At 41.1% G+C, this 18913-nt stretch overlaps 1 protein-coding gene across 2 annotated transcripts in view; it reads left to right on the forward strand.

Moving 5' to 3' along the window:
- The first annotated feature begins 2207 nt into the window (after positions 1-2207).
- Positions 2208-18913, forward strand: part of LOC139456343 (golgin subfamily A member 3-like) — a 34127-nt gene continuing 17421 nt past the window's right edge. The window contains exons 1-3 of one of the 2 annotated variants that reach the window (XM_071237988.1): positions 2208-2289; positions 6935-7175; positions 17739-17932. In XM_071237988.1, the coding sequence (XP_071094089.1) occupies positions 6974-7175; positions 17739-17932 (396 nt within the window). In that variant the 5' untranslated portion in view covers positions 2208-2289; positions 6935-6973. Of the gene's footprint in view, positions 2290-2319; positions 2396-6934; positions 7176-17738; positions 17933-18913 lie in introns of those variants that run through there. The other variant, XM_071237989.1, reaches the window with a different exon arrangement.

The following is an 18913-nucleotide window of genomic DNA, read 5'->3' on the forward strand; positions in this document are numbered from 1 at the left end:
AGATGGTACTTGTTGTTACCCTGTCTGGCGATCGGCATTGAGGGGCTAAAACAAGGACTGGTCGGCTCGGAGTCAGTATACTGTGTCTGAGTGGGGTATTCATGGTAAACTGCCGCCTGGTAGCTCAGTGAGCTAGCACTATAAATCCGCATCAGTCCGGACTAGAAAACACACACACACACACACACACACACACACATGCACGTACACACGCACACATGCACACACGTAGCTATATAAGTGCAATAATCTTGGACGCGACGTTAAACCCCAGTTCACCTCACCTCGTCCTCAGGGCTAAATTAGTGAAAGAGGGGTGGAGAAAGTGACGAAACGAAGCTAACGAAGTCCACAGTATTCGTGTATATGATAAAACACGTCCGAGGGTTTTATGATATTTGAAACCCCTATCATTGGGATAAAAACCCGGGGCGTCATATTTAAAACCCCTCTTATCATAAACCCCCTCCGGGCTGGACCCTTAATCCCCAGCGCTATCTATAAATGTTAATTAACTCCTCCTTACGTAGTCGGATCTTACGTATGGCCTATTATGAAATACAAATGCTTTATTATAGTGCTATTTTCATTGTGGTTTTTTTTTAAAATCACGTACGCCTGTACAGTTATTATGTTTTAGTAAACAGTGAGAACATTTTAACTTTCTTTCCATAGGTTGAATTTGAAATGTGCCATAAAAAATTTCAGCTCTCTTTTAAGAAGGAAAGAAATATCAGCTCCAAAAGATTAAGAAAACAAAACATGGCACAACCTAACCCAAATCCCCTCAATATCAAATGGTCCGCCCCTAATGAACTCCCCATGATGTGATAGCGGAACATGAACGAATCACTCTTATTTTACTGTGTGTGTGTGTGTGTGTGTGTGTGTGTGTCACCGTGAGTCTGTGACACCGGGCCCCTACTATAATTTGAGCGAGATGCATCTTCCCGAGGCAAGGGCGTTAACTGACTATAGATAACGCCCATGCCTCGGGTAACGTGGTGTTATCTCCGCTTAACTTGATCAGCTATTCAGTTAAATCATGGTGAGCATGCATGTTGTGTAATGTAGACAGAAAGCCTGAACTAGCAAAGATAGTGGACGTCTACCACTGTAATGACAGTCCAAGGATAATAATCGGCTTGACTCATTGGTTCGAACACATGGCTAGCGGACACTTTATTCCACTTGGCTACCCGCGACCCCTACTGCATCCTAACGCACTCACCCTAGGAGGACGCGTTGCACATTATGAGACCGTTGTCTAGTGGATAGAGCGTCTGCCGGGAGCGCGGAAGGTCGGTGGTTCGATCCTCGTGTAAAAGATGGTACTTGTTGTTTCCCTGTATGACGCTTGGCATTAACGTGATAAAACAAGAAATGGACAATCTCATTAGAATCAGATCTTAGGGGAAACAAGAACTTAGATATGATTTTTATGAGATCGAGGACTGGTCGGCTCGGAGTCTGTATAATGTGTCTGAGTGGGGTATTTCCCATGTTGCACTGCGGCATGGTATCTCAATGGGTTATAGAAACTACAAAACCGCCAGTGGTCAGGACAAGTACAAGCAAACAGGCGCGTGCACGCATACGTACATGCGTACGTGTCGCTATATAAATGCAATAATTTTGAACGCGACGTCAAACCCCACCTCACCTCACTTGTGAGTAGGTTTAATCTTCTTTTAACAGTATTCAAGCTGTATCATCTCTGGGGCAATAAAAAAAATAGAATTAATGGGCTAGGCGACCTCTCAACCAATAACAAATATATATAAAGCATATGATGGTCCGATTAAGTTAAAATGTTGTTTGAACAATTAACTCAAAAAGCTTAAATGATGGAATGTGCCAGAAGTGTACATACATAACATAACACGTCTTTACGATCTAAGTTTAGATCTACAAAGATATATTTCAATGTTTATAATCTTTCTAAAAGAATGTAAAGTGTCTGAAGTTGTTTATGTATACAGGTAGAAAGAAAAATCTAACGAGAAAGTTGCATGTGGCAATGAAAAGCTTGCAGTACACAAGCACCATTATCCGAAGTAAAGCACACATTTGAAATCGTTAAATACTTTGATTTAATTAATGTTTAATCGTTTAATCAAAGAAACGTAAGTGTAAGGGAGGTCACTCTCGTCAGGTTTGCCGTGCCACGTAGATATCGCGAGAGGTCGCGAGAAGTTTAGATTTGTTTGCAAGCCCGGCGAGTATTGTGGGGCATCAACCCAAATAATAGATGCACTGTGCTTCGAAGAGATTTGTATACGGGGCGTGGTGAGTATGAGACGTAGTGATCCACAGCTGGTGTTTTGTATGAGCCATATTTGGATACTTAGAAAGTGTAGCAGACGCGATTTCGACTGACAGCCGAAATGTGGAAGTGAGAATTGTTCTGATTTCGTGAATGTTGACGGAATGTGGTTTGCACATGTTGTTTCCTGGTAGACGCATAACAGTCACGATTTTGTGCGGATTTAGTTGAATGCGTTATAGTTGTCTAGCCTAGCCTAGCCTATTGTCAAACATATCAAATATACAGAGTCTTTTTACATACCAGTGATTAACTAAGGCAGATATAGACATATATATACGTATATGTAGACATCGGTTTTGTCTCTATAGCCTAATTGTTGCCTTTCTGTTCGGGTCACATGTCATATCAGTTTTTAAGTGATGCTCAACGGAGTAAAACATAGTATTGATGATTGATTTAATGAAGATATTTATAATGACAACCATAAACTGATGAGTAGACTCAGGAGAGATGAATATAGGCCTAATAGATGACGAGTTGTATATATAGAGAATACTACACTCATTCTCGTTAGATACCATTTTTACGAAACGAGTGGACTTTCTATGGTATCTGACCGAGCGAAAGCGAGGTCAGATACCATAGAAAGTTCACGAGTTTCGTAAAAATGGTATCTAACGAGAATGAGTGTGGTATTTTATTTATTACCCACGTTAAATATATATTTAAGTGTAAATACATAACAACTTTCGTTCATTGACAGACCAAACTGAAACCGGTTTCAAAATCTGGTTGCGCATGAATATTGATATATGACCAAATATGGGCATTGTTGACATGTTTATGCATACGCATTAACAACATGCGCCTGCTGTTCTGTTTGCAAACAAACCAGCACCGACGCTCGAGGTCCTTTTGGAAGAAAGTCTTCAACTTATGGTAATTCAAGCGCCATGTTGTTAGAACGCAGGACACCGAAAAGAAAATTTGAAATGTAACATTAGCGCCGCGCTTTGAATATCGGATCAACAGTCACACGCATCACACTGCCGGTGTCCCGTCTGTGCATTCAAAATGGTTCGGTTTCCTTGATCTATCAGCTGAATTTATATCATGTCCGTACCATTTTGGAAGAGGGAAATCAGACTGTTCGCCAAAGACATTCATGTTAACTGTACCACACTATATACTGAAGACGTGAAAATCAACAAACTCAAATCTGCTTGCATGTCAGTGACAGCTTCGAACGATCGAAGGGCAAGGTCGCCACCGGAATAAGAAAAGACAACCGCGATCCACTCACAGCGTTTTACGCTAGAGATAGGGAATGTTACTGTTCACATTTGGGATGTTTGGGGCCACAAAATCAGAAGTCAGGCACACTTCCACGGAGTTTTCCAGTGATTTGTATCGGAACTGTGAACTGTAAGTGATCTGGTCGTGCTGTCGTGTTCGTTCATTCATGAACAACACCTACCGAAACAGCGCCACAAAATACGCTTCAAAGGGGACACCGATGGCACAACCAGATCATCCCAAGTAAGTCTAGATATCTGTCCAGATAGTTTAAACAGACTTCATTTCACCACGCTTATCCTTTTACGTTAAATCAAATTGAAAGTTGCGAAAATGGTCGGGTGCGTCACGCTCAAGGGACGCGCTCGATCGGCAGTCGTACATTGTAAATCGATTTATAGATCTAGCTCGATTATACGTCTGTAGGAGCTCTATGCATAACTTATATTGAATGCAAACCGAATTTGATGCGTGTGACTATCTTGTTTGGTTTAATAAAGTGTTTGTAAATATCTCTCGTTCTCATGAATTTCTTCAGTTCTGCCTTGTAATCGCAAAATGAATGACGTCTCGCGATTTTTTATGAATGAAAAAAGTAGTCCCGGTGTGACAGAGGTCACGGTTATCCAATCAAAACGAATAAAACAAGGTCAACCTTGTACGACACACGTGTGACGTACGGATTTAGTATCTTACCACCTGTATCTTCACCACGTGGGTAATAAATATAGTTATCATCTGGTAGTAGATGCAGACTCATGTTTTATTCATTTTTAGTGCAATATTGGATATTACCGGAAGTGTTCAACTGCAACAAGTGTGACTCATGTGGGCAGAATAATATGGTTGTTTTACTAAAATGTTTACAGATGTAGATCTATAATATTTACAAAAATCTCTGCTTTGGCATAATTTTCAGCTGATTTCTTTTATTTTGGCATATATCATCCACATGATTCATGGGAACTTCCTCCATGCTAACCTAGACAGGAATAGATTTGACAAGTCTGTATCTGGTGGAGCATGTATACATATGATACATACAAACATGGTGAAATCCACAGTCTGAGCATATGCGGTTCTGTGAAACAATGCCTCGTTCAGTTGTCATGGTTGTACTTGTACTTGTAGTTATCATTTGTTAACTATTTCTTGTCCTTATTTATGGGCCATATGCTTGCCCATGGTTTGCCTAACGCAGAAAACCTGCGTAGTTAATGCAATCTAAGGAGAAATATCAATCTCCATTTCATCAGCATGATCAATCATTACGCAGATCATTCTGACTCTCAAAATCAGTTAATTGCACTATACTGTTGGATTATTAAAATTTGAAACGGACATATCCCTTGACAATAAAATACGACCGATAGCAGCTTTGTCTATTGTTGGAAAATTTGATTTCTGAAAATGGAACAGCCCTACTGGCCATGCTGGCAAACTCTCAGTTGCAGCCAATCAGAGTGAAGTTTCAATAGTTGCCTAGTGGAGTGGTTGTATTTCCTGTCAGTCACTTTCAAGAATAGGTTATGCCACACTCATGTAAGGAATTATAATCTTATATAGCAGTTCCTTTTTCAGTCTATGTCAATCTGTTATCTGCAAATATAAAAACAAATATTTGCCATTACAAATTACATTGATTTGCAACTGTGTAGAGAGTAGATAAGTACTTACAACATGATTTAAACAGCTTGATTACAAACATGATGATATGTTTTAAATCAAAAACTAAATTCATTAGAAATCTAACATCAGTTTGTGTTTTCTTAAAATGTGCCCCTTCGAAAGACATATGACCATGATGACTCCCTGTATTACAGCTAGTTAGTCATAATCATGATAATGAGCCCCAGTTGAGCTTCTTATGATAATCATAGTGACTCAGTTGAGTTTAACGCCTCTTTTAACAGTATTCCAGTTATATCACGGCGTGTCAGCTTAATGTGGGAGGAAAGCCCGAAGTGATGCAGGTCTCAGACGTTTACCACTTCAGTGAAACCTACGAGCTCGGGAATGGTGCTGACAAACCTAAAAACATAATCGGGGCGAACTCGGATTTGAACCCACTATTATTGGTTTCTGGTGTGTGCAATGATGTGATCATTCACATTGGGTATTGATAGTTTTCTTTACATATTGAATATATTATACTTCATTCCAGTTCAGTGGGTTTTGTAAAACAATGAGTAGACTGTTTTTAACATAATTCTACTTCTATTATGTTCAGCTAACTTCTAATTAGCATGTGTTACTCTGACTCAGTGAGTTACTTGTCGCATAAAATCATTACAGTGATACATGTTGCACATCTGTGCATTATCCACTGTAGTAATGTTCATGTATACATGATACCTGCATCCATTCAGTAAGAAATGACCCGTAAAGAGATACGTATAGGCAATATAAACACTCTTCATGGGTAATGAGTCACAGTGTCATTCTATTATGTTATAAGATTTCTTCATGCCTATTTGTGGGGCGCCGCAATTCGCTGTGCAGAGTTGCATCCCTTGGACATGTCAGAAACCTATGATTGTGGGTTCGAATCCCAGTTCCCCCCGATTATGTTTCTAGGTTTGTCAGCACCCTCCCCGTGCTAGTGGGTTTCACCGAAGTGGTAAACGTCTGAGACCTGCATCACTTCGGGCTTTCCTCCCACATTAAGCTGACACGGCGTGATATAACTGGAATACTGTTAAACATGTTAAATGCAGCGTTAAACCCAACTCACTCACTCATTCATATTTGTACATGTAGGTAATTTGATAGAGAATTACATATTTTAATCAAAATTGAGTGAAGAAAATCTGCTAGGACAGAGTTCTTATCGGAACAGAAATTGTATAGAAAATGTCCATGTGTTTGCAGTATCTTACTGTGCTTACTGTACATGATTCAATAATTTCAAGGTCCAGTTTCTTTTGAATGGAATTTGTCAATGGATATTATTTGCACTTTGTTATTTTTATGCATATTGGATGCACCTTGACCGCACACCCCTATGTAAACCCCACTCGCTCCTTGCTCCTCCTGTTTCAGCCTGTGGTGAGAGGTGATGGTTTGAGTATCATCACACACACCCATGTAAACCCCACTCGCTCCTTGCTCCTCCTGTTTCAGCCTGTGGTGAGAGGTGATGGTTTGAGTATCATCACACACACCCCTATGTAAAACCCCACTCACTCCCTGCTCCTCCTGTTTCAGCCTGTGGTGAGAGGTGATGGTTTGAGTATCATCACACACACCCATGTAAACCCCACTCACTCTCTACTCCTCCTGTTTCAGCCTGTGGTGAGAGGTGATGGTTTGAGTATCATCACACACACCCATGTAAACCCCACTCACTCTCTACTCCTCCTGTTTCAGCCTGTGGTGAGAGGTGATGATGGCATGTAGCACATCTCTATGGAGCCGTTTAAACTGACACTCCAGCAGATAACATTTGACCAGGATCAGTTTGAGTACGCACCCCAGCTCGACTCATTCGACGCTGTCATCAACTACGACTCCTGTTTCTCAGCCAATTCCCCACCTGCTGCAGCAGTAGAGACCAGCACAACATCGAGCACAACTACTGCATCACCTCTGCTGCACCCAGGAACACAAGGTGCGTACATCAGAGCTGCGTATTTAAGTAAAATACGCTAAATGTATCACCGTTACCCAAATGAACTTGAGTTGCTTGTGTACAAATAAGCATGAAATATTTTACGACCCCGATAATATGATACGTATTTGCCCATGTTTCCTTTTCAACTTCTGTGCATGTTTTTCTTTCTTTCTTTACTGATTGAACATGTTGAATACAGCCATCACACATACATCAACAGTACGTCTGCAGTGAATAATTCACATTGAGGGCTTTATGTCTTGCAAGTTGTTAACTATACATGTATACCGCTGTTGTGAGTTTATCCAATGTGTTACACAATTGGAGCAGGACATGGGGTGGTCGGGTAGCCTAGTGGTACAAGCGTTCACTCGTGATGCCGAAAACCCGGGATCAAATCCCAACATGGGTACAATGTGTGAAGCTCATTTCTGGAGTCCCCCGATTTGATATTGCTGGAATATTGCTAAAAGCTGTTTAAAACCATACTCACTGGAGCAGGACACGAACAGATCCAAATTATAAGCCACCTGATACAGCATTTTAAGTAAAATTATTTTCCAAAACTGTCTACTCCTTGTGTAAATGTACCCAATAGGCTGCATCCAAGGGATTAGAAATATCAATGCCCACTGTGCTGAAAACTTGTGAGTAAATGCCTCAAAACATTAATTGGAGGCCTGGGTGCCGTTGTACAAAGTGATCTTAGCATGCTTAGCGCTAAGGTGATCATAACTCCCATACCTTAACGTAGACTAAAGCAGTCGTAGAGCTAAGGTTGTTTTGTGCCTCGGCACCCTGTTCCATACAGTAGGAATTTAAGGATACACTCTGTCGCAAATAAATGTGTATAACCATGATAACCGTGGGAGTTCCGGATAAGAATATTGGTATCTGGCATCCCATGCTTGTCCAAAGAGGCCACTATTTGGATTGGGTGGTCAGGCTCTGTGACTTGTTTGATCGCATAGCATCATATCCAAACTGTGTGGATTGATGCATATGTCAACATGGTCAACGACTGGATTGTCTGGTCCAGACTTGATTCTTTACTGCTGTCATTTGACTCGAATGGTTCTGAGTGTGGTGATCAACAACGAACACTAAACAACAATCACTGATTCATATCTCGATCGTGATTCGCTGTGCAGAGTTGCGTCCCTTGGGCCCGCCAGAAACCTATGATTGTGGGTTCGAATCCTGGTTCGCCCCAATTATGTTTCTAGGTTTGTCAGCACCATACCCATGCTCGTGGGTTTCACTGAAGTAATAAACGTCTGAGACCTGCATCACTTCGAGCTTTCCTCCCACATTAAGCTTACACGCCGCGATATAACTGGAATTCTGTTAAAAGCGACGTTAAACCCAACTCACTCACTCACTTTTATCAACGCAGTTGGTATAGAATTACCTCCCTTCTGGTGCTTCAGGGGCGGTCGGGTAGCCTAGTGGTTAAAGCGTTTGCTCGTCACAACAAAGACCCGAGTTCAATTCCCCACATGGGTACAATGTGTGAAACTCATTGCTGGTGTCCCCCACCGTGATATTGCTGGTATATTGCTAAAAGTGGCGTTTCTGGGCTAAATTCACCTGAACTGTTTACCTTGGCGGGGATAAAGTTAAACTCATCATCACTGAATTAAGCAAAGCCCACACCATATGCATTGGAAAAAAATTTGATTTGAAAAATCCTGAAATCCATCATGTCTGTTGTGTTGATATCAGCCATGTTGGATCTTAAATGGAAGTAGTGCGACAGCTTTGTGTAAGTGCGCAGCGAAATGGTAATAAAATCAGACACCATTTCAATCCAAATTGATCCTGTCTAATTTTATTGATTGTCCAGTCATATTTGAGTATTTCATGTAGCCATTGTAGAATTAAGAAATATTCTCGACCTTCCTTTGATCTGTAGACATTGATATTAATTACACCTGAGCAAGGTAAACATCAGTGCTCCATCCATCAAGTATTTTTATTTATCATGTTTATCGTTTGATTTATCATGTTAAGGAATCTTCTTTTTTTTAATGGTTAAAACGATAAAAAGAGGTTCTTGGATTTAGCAATTCCTTGAACATGTTGCAAACAACCAATCAATTTGTAGGACAGTTCAAAGGACTTGTGCAGACCTTTTTCATGAGTGCTAGGTTTGTAGCTCGTCCTGCTTGAAGGAGACAGAGGTTTCTATGTTTACTTTTTCTGTCAGTTCCAACTTGTAGCGAAGTTGAAGCTTTGAGGAACTGGTTAAGAATGATAGCCCTTTAAATTCTGCTAATAAATGAGGTCTACCATTATTAGAATTGTACTTTTCCTCAGCACAAGTTAGCAGTCTTGGTCTAGGTGAATTTCAAAGGCTGGTTATATCTGGAGCTAGTCTCATGACTGGATCTTCCTGGGAGTGATATACATGGGGATGCCATGTTAGGATTTAGTTCTTAACAACCTGTGCTTGTCGTACGAGACGAATTAATCATGTTAATGGATTGGATGGTCAGGCTCGTTGACTTGGTTGATTGCATGTCATAGCGATGCTCACAATATCAATCGCTGGATTGCCTGTCCAGACAGCGTTGGCCCAGGCAGGTAGATCTAGTCTCAGGCCCATAGTTTCAAACTTGTATGGGTCCTTTTGGCCTGAGTAAATTTTCATGTCGATTTATTTATCACAAGAAGCTGCAATTTCTGAAATGAGGGCCTGAAGAGTTTAGTCAGGCCCTGCAGCTTCTAAAGTTTGTGAGTTCTGATAGCAGCTTTCATGAGAATTTTCAGGCCGCTGTCATGTACCTGAATATTGCTTAGTGCAGCATTAAACAAACAAAACATCAAACAAAAATATTGTTTTTTGGTCGCCGTGATCATGGTGATAAGAAACTAACAACCAACATGACTCAACTCTGTATTTTACCTGAATTTTAGCACGTTGATAACTCTTAGGACAATTTAGCCTGATGGGGGTTTCAAAAAGTGGGGATCCATCATGTATATGTTTGTGATCCACAATCATTTTAGACCGCCTCCGTGGTCTAGTGGTAGAGTGTCCGCCCGGAGAGCGGAAGGTCCGGATTTCATTCCCCGGCGTCATACCAAAAGACTAGGGCTGAACGATACAGGAAGGTCACGATACGATACGCATCTTGATATTCTGGTCATGATACGATACGTATCTCGTTAGGTAATGATAAAAAAACAAGACTTAAAGCATGTCAAGATTGCACCTTTCATGATTTTGGAATAGTCAAAAAAAAATTATAATAACAAGACTACTGAAGTTGTTCAGCTTCAAAGTGGAACTTTCTCTAACTTTCCTTAAAAACAATTCAAAGTTCAAACACCAGAAAATAATTAATTTGCTCCACCAGTGATACAACGTCAAAGAATTTTGATGCAATGGTCGAAGAAATTGTATCTGAAATTATTGTTTTATCAGGAATAATATATTCCAATAGCGTGTTACCTTAGTTGCAGCTTTTATTATATATATATATTTAAAATTATAAGAACCACAAGTGTAGCATTTTGGTACTGGTGATTGCTGTTGCAGGATATTTTTACGCATGGAACAATTTGACCAGTCACCCTAGGGACTTCCCGTGCTACATGTATTTCGATTGCGAAAACGTTATGTTGACAAATTTTAGCCAAATTGCCACAAATATGACTATTAACGAGTCAAAGTATGGCATTTTTAATATATGTATCCATTCTATAGCAACTGAAGTTCGTTTCAATGCGTCAAAAGCGATAATCTGACGGTGGTTGCTGTACATCTCTTCACACACGATTTCACATAACTTAATGAAAACAATATTAAATGAAATTTTGAAAAAAAACTATTAAAATATATTACAAACACAAGTCCAGATATACAATGAACACGTTTTAATAACAAGATAGTATGATAATGGTATTGAATTGCGTGCTTTCCATTAGGATTTGCTGACAGGTATTTCCATTGTTATGTGCTTGCGGGGATCAGCTGATAATGTTTTATGAGATGGGGGGAAAACATCTTTCGGTGTAAAACCTGAGCTTATTAAAAATGTGAGTACGTTTTTGGGAGCCATGTGTTACCGCGCGCTATAACCAAGTTAGCAATTTATTGAAAGGCACAATAGCGAGGAAACGCTGTACTTGAGATTTGCGTTCCGTATTGTGGCGTATCGATAAATGGGCCTACGTTTATCGTATATCGTATCGTGGGTCAAGTATCGGGATGCATTGGAATATCGGTGTATAGTTGCACCCTTACAAAAGACATTAAAAGATGGTACTTGCTGTTACCCTGTCGGGTGTTGGGCATTAAGGGGCTAAAACAAGGACTCGCGGCTCGGGAGTCAGTATACTGTGTCTGAGTGGGGTATTCATGTTGAACTGCGTGAGCTAGCACTATAAATCGGCATCAGTCCGGACTAGTGCAAGCAGCCACACACACACACACACACACACACACACACACACACACACACACACACACACACACACACACACACACACACACACACACACACACACACACACACACACACACACACACGTCGCTATATGTGCGCAATAATCTTGGACGCAACGTTAAACCACATTTCACCTCACCTCACCTCACCTCACCTCACCTCACAATCATTTTAGAGGCTTTCTTTATTGAAAATCGACCCACTAAACACGGGAAACAAAGATACAAAAACCTCTATCTCTCATATTTCATATCTGAGTCAGAGGTGTATGCATTTCTCATTTATTTGCTATTATCTATTTTGCATATTGTTCCGCAACATCTGTTAATGTCAGCGATGCCTGTAACAGATGGAGGTGTTCAACAATCCACACATGCCCACTCATAAACATGAACGTGAGGAAGGCTATAGCCTGAAAAAAGTACTTGTGTTTCAGGTTACATGACCAACCCATTGTTTCACTTGCAACCCAAATGTTTTAATCACAGCTGGAAACAGCCATCAACATGCCCAGGTATTAGAAATGGTCCCCAGCAACCTCTTGTCCATGTTGTCATGAGAGGCAACAATAAGGAATCAGGTGATCAAACTCTCTGACTTGACTATTTGTGTGGCATTGTGCCCTGATGTTGTAATTTGTTCAGACTGGATTGTTTACTGGCCTTGTGATATAACCTTAATATTGCTGACTGGGGCTTAAAACAACATTCTCTCACTCATGCTCACAAGGACCGCCTCCATGGTCTAGTGGTACAGTGGAAGGTCCAGGGTCCGGTCCCTGTCCGCGTGATCAGGGTTATAACTAAATTCAAAAGCTTTACTAAAATGTCCATATGTTACAACTTACAACAATGGGGAAATTGAGAAATTTGTACTAGCCCACAGGAATTTCTACTAGCCTCAGGCTAGCAGGCTTGGTGTTAATTTCTAACCCTGGTCATACCAAAAGAAGTTAAAAGATGGTACTTGTTGCTACCCTGCCTGGAGCTCAGCATTAAGGGGCTAAAACATGGACGGGGCGTCTCAGAGTCAGAAGTGGGGTATTCTGTGACATGGTATCTCAGTGAGCTAGCACTATAAAAATCGGCATTAGTCCGGACAAGTATGAGCAGCCACATGCCTGCACATAGCTATATGAGTGCAATAATCTTGGACGCGAAATTAAACCCTATTTCACCTCACCTCATCAGTACTGATGTTTTGCCCTGCTTTATAAGCTGTTGATCTGCTTATCATGCTTTTTTTTTTTACGTTCTTTCTTTAAGTCATCAGGGCATCATGGGAAAATACCCTATTTTACTGCTACATTGCCATTGGTCACAAGGAAACTGACCGGCATGGATGGTATTTTTTTGTGCTGCATGAACATATGGCCATGATGACTGACAGATAAGAAATCACCGGAGACACCAGACATGTTAACCATGTTAACTTTAATTATAGCAAACTCTTATCTGTGGGACCCGCCTGAGTCACTGAGGATACTGGGCAGTCTGCGTAATCTAGCAACTGGTTGACATGTTGAGTTGTGTATCACTGAACAAATGCAGGAAGTCTTCATTATAAGGGAGGTAAAGATACTGGATAGACTAACACTTAGTCTCCGAAAATAATATTTTTTATAGAAACAAAGAACTCGAATTAAATTGAAAAGGATTCCCAGTGAGAAGGGAGAATATCATGATAATCCCTGGAAAATCTAGACTTGCTTCATTTAGTGCTAGAGTATTACAGTGAGGGCTGGATGCAAGGGAAAATGATATGGTTCAGTGGCTGTGAGACAGACTATGGTACAGTATATCGTTTGTAACGATTTCTTAGCTATTGCATTTTTATTATGCCTATTGCTACAGGTGTAACAATACGGTGGGGTTGCAATACGATATGAAACGTATCCCGATACTATGGGTACGATACAATTTGTATCCTGATACAGTACTTTTATTTCACGGATATTTTTTCCTTTTGCAAGTGAATCACAGCTCTGAATCATATGTTATGAAATTTCAAAGATCAAAGATGGGATATTGTATTGCAGAAACATATTGGTTGAGGGCACTGTGCCTATTATGTCCAAGCCTGAAATATTAGAGAATCGGCATTAGCTGGTGGTTGAACAATTTCTTTAATTATTCACATGTTTTTACACCAGTATAACTTGTAATGAAATGTATGATATGTATCGTAAATCGATATGTATTGTATCGTAGGCCTTGTAATGTTATACAATACTGTATAGCCATCTTGTTACACCACTACCTATTGCAACAGCTGGACTAACCCAAATAATGCAAGACCCGTGAAGATCCAGGATAGAATAGGTCTTCAGCAACCCATGCTTGCAGTAAAAAGTGACTATGCTTGTCGTAAGAGGAGATAACGGGATGGTCAGGCTCGCTGACTTGGTTGATGCATGTCATCGTATCCCAGTTGTGTGGATCGATGCGCATGATGTCAATCACTGGATTGACTGCTCCAGACTCGATTATTTACCGACCGCCATCATACAGTTGGAATATTGCAACAAACAAAACAAAACCAAAAAAACAAATAATGAAAATACTAATCATGCTAATAGCCTCAAATTTCAATTCATTTTTTGTGTTTTGAAGTGTTGGTACTTTAAACTACAGTTGTACCAAACACTGTTATAACTAACTGACAGATATAACCAACTGATAACTAACTGGTTTTGGGTCCTGTCCTTTGCTATATATATGCTGTGTATATGCTTATAACGAACCACAGTTATAATGAACTAAAATTAGCAGTCCCTTTGAGTTCGTTATAACCATGGTTTACTGTATATTTCATATCAAAAGACATGGGTGAGATTCTATTTATCATCCAATATCATTCAGCAAGCCTCAGAATTTTTCCACTTTTATCAACTCGTGTTGATATATTTGATATCAAAAGACACTCGGGTGAGATTCTCTATATAGTAAACTTGGTAAAGCTGCACGTAAAATAACACAATATTTGAATATATGATTCCTGGAAAAATGATAGTTTCAGAAACAATTCTCCCCATTAATGCATCAATATTCTTTAAGGCTATATCATTGGTTAATTTTTAACCGAATCGCCTGTAGATGTGAAAATGTGTGTACAGCTGATTGCTGTTTCCGGCTTAGTTTATGTAAATATACACACCATAATCTTGTTCTCTGCATATAAAGCAATGCCAAGCAAATCAGGAAATACAATATGTACGGTAAATCATTATCATGATTATGTTTGGTGATGTTTTACCTCAAATTTGTATTGACCAAATTTGTATCACCTGTTCATTTATTTGAATTCACAGAAGGAATACGATGTAATGTTTTATAAGCATCATATGCAAGCAACAACAGACAACATATTTCAATATGCAAATGTAGGGATTGTGCATGCGCTGGTGATGTGCTTCATTCCGGATCACATTATAGACAGGGTATTTAAATTAGCATCTATTTTGAAGGCTTTAACAGCGGGTGCACTTATAGGCGGGGTCGCTTTATAGACAGCGATTTACGGTACAATTGTGATGCCTGCACGTGATTAATAAGTAAAGATTTGTAAAGAAATACAGGTATGTTAGTTGACAAGGAAACAGAGTAAGCATGCAGAGTGATGTTATGCTATTAGGTTTTTTTGAAATTTTCATGCATATTTGTTCGCATGCAAGTAAACATTAATTTGGGATTGTGTAATTTGGGATCTGTTTGAATATAACCATGATATGAATCTGATGATATTGTGTACGTGCCATTAGTGCTGCCCCATCTGGCTATTTGTTAGCTTCTGTCAGTGTTCTAGAAACTGGAAGCTATCATCATCATTGTGGATCATCCACAGCCAGTGAAAGCCCTAAGGCTGCAGATTGTATTGTCACATGCATTAATATTCACACTGTCTGATTGATAATTCAAAACATGTATTCATGTTATGCAGTGTCTAAGCCATCAACGAGTAGTCTCATTGTGTTTGAATTGTCAAGATTATGGTAACAGATATCAACTGCTGAATATATCTGTTATACACTGCATATTTTTGCCGAAGTGGGTTTGGTTTGTTGTGTCAGGTCACTACCTGGAGGGATTCAGTTGGAGCATTTCATTGTCATGGAAAAAATATCACTGGTAATAATGGAATAGATAGTAGTCATGGAAATATTGATCACTTTGTCAAAATGTGATATGAGAGGAATTTACATTTAAAAACTAAATACGTTTTGACATATTGCCAACATGACAGTATAATAGCAGAATATATATAGTGTGTATGTGGTGGCACATGATCTTGTGTATAGTGTCACATAGATAACTAGTCTGGCCATATTAAGCAATGTTAGAGACCCATGAAGATCTGGATTAGAATAGGTCTTCAGTAACCCGTGTGAGGCAACTGTGTATGTTGTAAGAGCTGACTAGTGAGTGAGTGAGTTGGGTTTACCACCGCTTTAAACAGTATTCCAATTATATCATGGCAAGTCAGCTTAATGTGGGAGGAAAGCCTGAAGTGATGCAGGTCTCAGGTAAGAGCTGACTTACGGGATCAGGTGGTCAGGCTCGCTGACTTGGTTGATGCATGCCATCGTATCCTAATTGCGTAGATCGATGCTCATGGTGTCAGTCACTGGATTGTCTGGTCCAGACTCAATTATTTACCGACTGCTGTCATATACTGCTGCGTTAAACAACAAACAAAAGCAATGATGGTGTAGGTGGATCAGCCTTTGACATTCACAGTGGTCCGCTAGCACAAGACATCCAAATTGTGCTGGTAAAATCCTCACGATGGTAGTCCTCATTGACTAAACATATAGTTCTGAACCATTTCCCATGTTGACCGATTGACCATGTTGACCCATTGACCATGTTGACCCATGGACCGTGTTGACACGTTGACCATGTTGACCCATTGACCGTGTTGACCCATTGACCGTGTTGACCCATTGACCGTGTTGACACATTGACCATGTTGACCCATTGACCGTGTTGACACATTGACCATGTTGACCCATTGACCATGTTGACCCATTGACCATGTTGACCCATTGACCATGTTGACACATTGACCGTGTTGACCCATTGACCGTGTTGACCCATTGACCGTGTTGACCCATTGACCGTGTTGACCCATTGACCGTGTTGACCCATTGACCATGTTGACCCATTGACCGTGTTGACACATTGACCGTGTTGACCCATTGACCATGTTGACCCATTGACCATGTTGACCCATTGACCGTGTTGACACATTGACCGTGTTGACCCATTGACCGTGTTGACCCACAGAGAATTGCAGAGTGGTCTTGCAACTGTTACTAGTGTTATGGTCATGCCTGACCACCTCCGTGGTCTAGTGGTAGAGTCTCCGCCCGGAGAGCGGAAGGTCTGGGGTTTGATCCCCGGCCACATCATACCAAAAGACGTTAAAAGATGGTACTTGTTGTTACCCTGTCTGGCCCTCAGCATTAAGGGGCTAAAACAAGGACTGGTCGGCTCGGAGTCAGTATACTGTGTCTGAGTGGGGTATTCATGTTAAACTGCGGCATGGTATCTCAGTGGGCTGGCACTATAAATCGGCATCAGTCCAGACTAGTACAAGCAGCCACATAAACACACACACTTACATGCACGTCGCTATATAAGTGCAATAATCTTGGATGCGACGTTACACCCAATTTCACCTCACCTCACCTATGGTCATGCCCCTTCGGACGATTGTTTCAAAGTACGGGTCCAGCCTTGGTGAAAGACCTATCCTCAAAAGTGCTGGTGCAAAAGATGCTGGCTATCTGATTTTAGAGATTGGAATGGAATGTGTACTTTTATGAGATCCTTGATGTAAGTGGGCGTCAGTCCATGAGTCAGAATATTGAACAGGATGTTTTATACCGGGATAGACACAGACACTTGTCTGTTAGCCCGAGACAAGTGAAAAGTACGAAGGACTAGTTGTTGAGTTACAATAGCTCCTCGTCCAAATGAAATATGTAATAGTGAGATGTGACCAATGGTGTAGACCTACCCCTGTCCTATATGTGGGTGGTAGCCAGTGAAGCTCCTTATTAATGCATAACAATGATCTCTTATTGTCGTAGCTTGTGTTTCAGCGAGCTACTACCAGACTCACACACCCCAGCCTGTTGCATACCAGATTGACCCGGTGTGGTCCGACTGTTCGGGCAGTCCACCACACCAGAGATACCTCGTCAACCCCGACGACAGCTACATCAAACTCACTGACCCACAGAATGGGCACTGTGTGCCTCGCACAGCAGCGGCGGACATAGCATTCCTGTCCCAGGTATGTGATAACTGTGCCTCACACAGCTGCAGACAACATTCCTGTCCCAGGTATGTGATAACTGTGCCTCACACAGCAGCAGACATAGCATTCCTGTCTCAGGTATGTGATAACTGTGCCTCACACAGCTGCAGACATAGCATTCCTGTCCCAGGTATGTGATAACTGTGCCTCACACAGCAGCAGCAGACATAGCATTCCTGTCCCAGGTATGTGATAACTGTGCCTCACACAGCAGCAGACATAGCATTCCTGTCCCAGGTATGTGATAACTGTGCCTCACACAGCAGCCGCAGACATAGCATTCCTGTCCCAGGTATGTGATAACTGTGCCTCACACAGCTGCATACATAGCATTCCTGTCCCAGGTATGTGATAACTTTGCCTCACGCAGCAGCAGACATTACATTCCTGTCCCATGTATGTGATAACTTTGCCTCACGCAGCAGCAGACATAGCATTCCTGTCCCAGGTATGTGATAACTTTGCCTCACGCAGCAGCAGACATAGCATTCCTGTCCCATGTATGTGATAACTTTGCCTCACGCAGCAGCAGACATAGCATTCCTGTCCCAGATATGTGATAACTGTGCCTCACACAGCTGCATACATAGCAATCCTCTTCCAGGTATGTGATTACTGTGCCTCACACAGCTGCGTACATAGCATTCCTGTCCCAGGTATGTGATAACTGTGCCTCACACAGCAGCAGACATAGCATTCCTGTCCCAGGTATGTGATAACTGTGCCTCACACAGCAGCATACATAACATTCCTGTCCCAGGTATGTGATAACTGTGCCTCACACAGCAGCCGCAGACATAACATTCCTGTCCCAGGTATGTGATAACTGTGCCTCACACAGCTGCATACATATCATTCCTGTCCCAGGTATGTGATAACTGTGCCTCACACAGCAGCAGACATAACATTCCTGTTCCAGGTATGTGATAACTTTGCCTCACACAGCAGCAGACATAG

The sequence above is a fragment of the Haliotis cracherodii genome, unplaced genomic scaffold, assembly GCF_022045235.1.
Source record: "Haliotis cracherodii isolate W230 unplaced genomic scaffold, xgHalCrac1.p SCAF_11, whole genome shotgun sequence".
Taxonomy (NCBI): Eukaryota; Metazoa; Mollusca; class Gastropoda; order Lepetellida; family Haliotidae; genus Haliotis; species Haliotis cracherodii.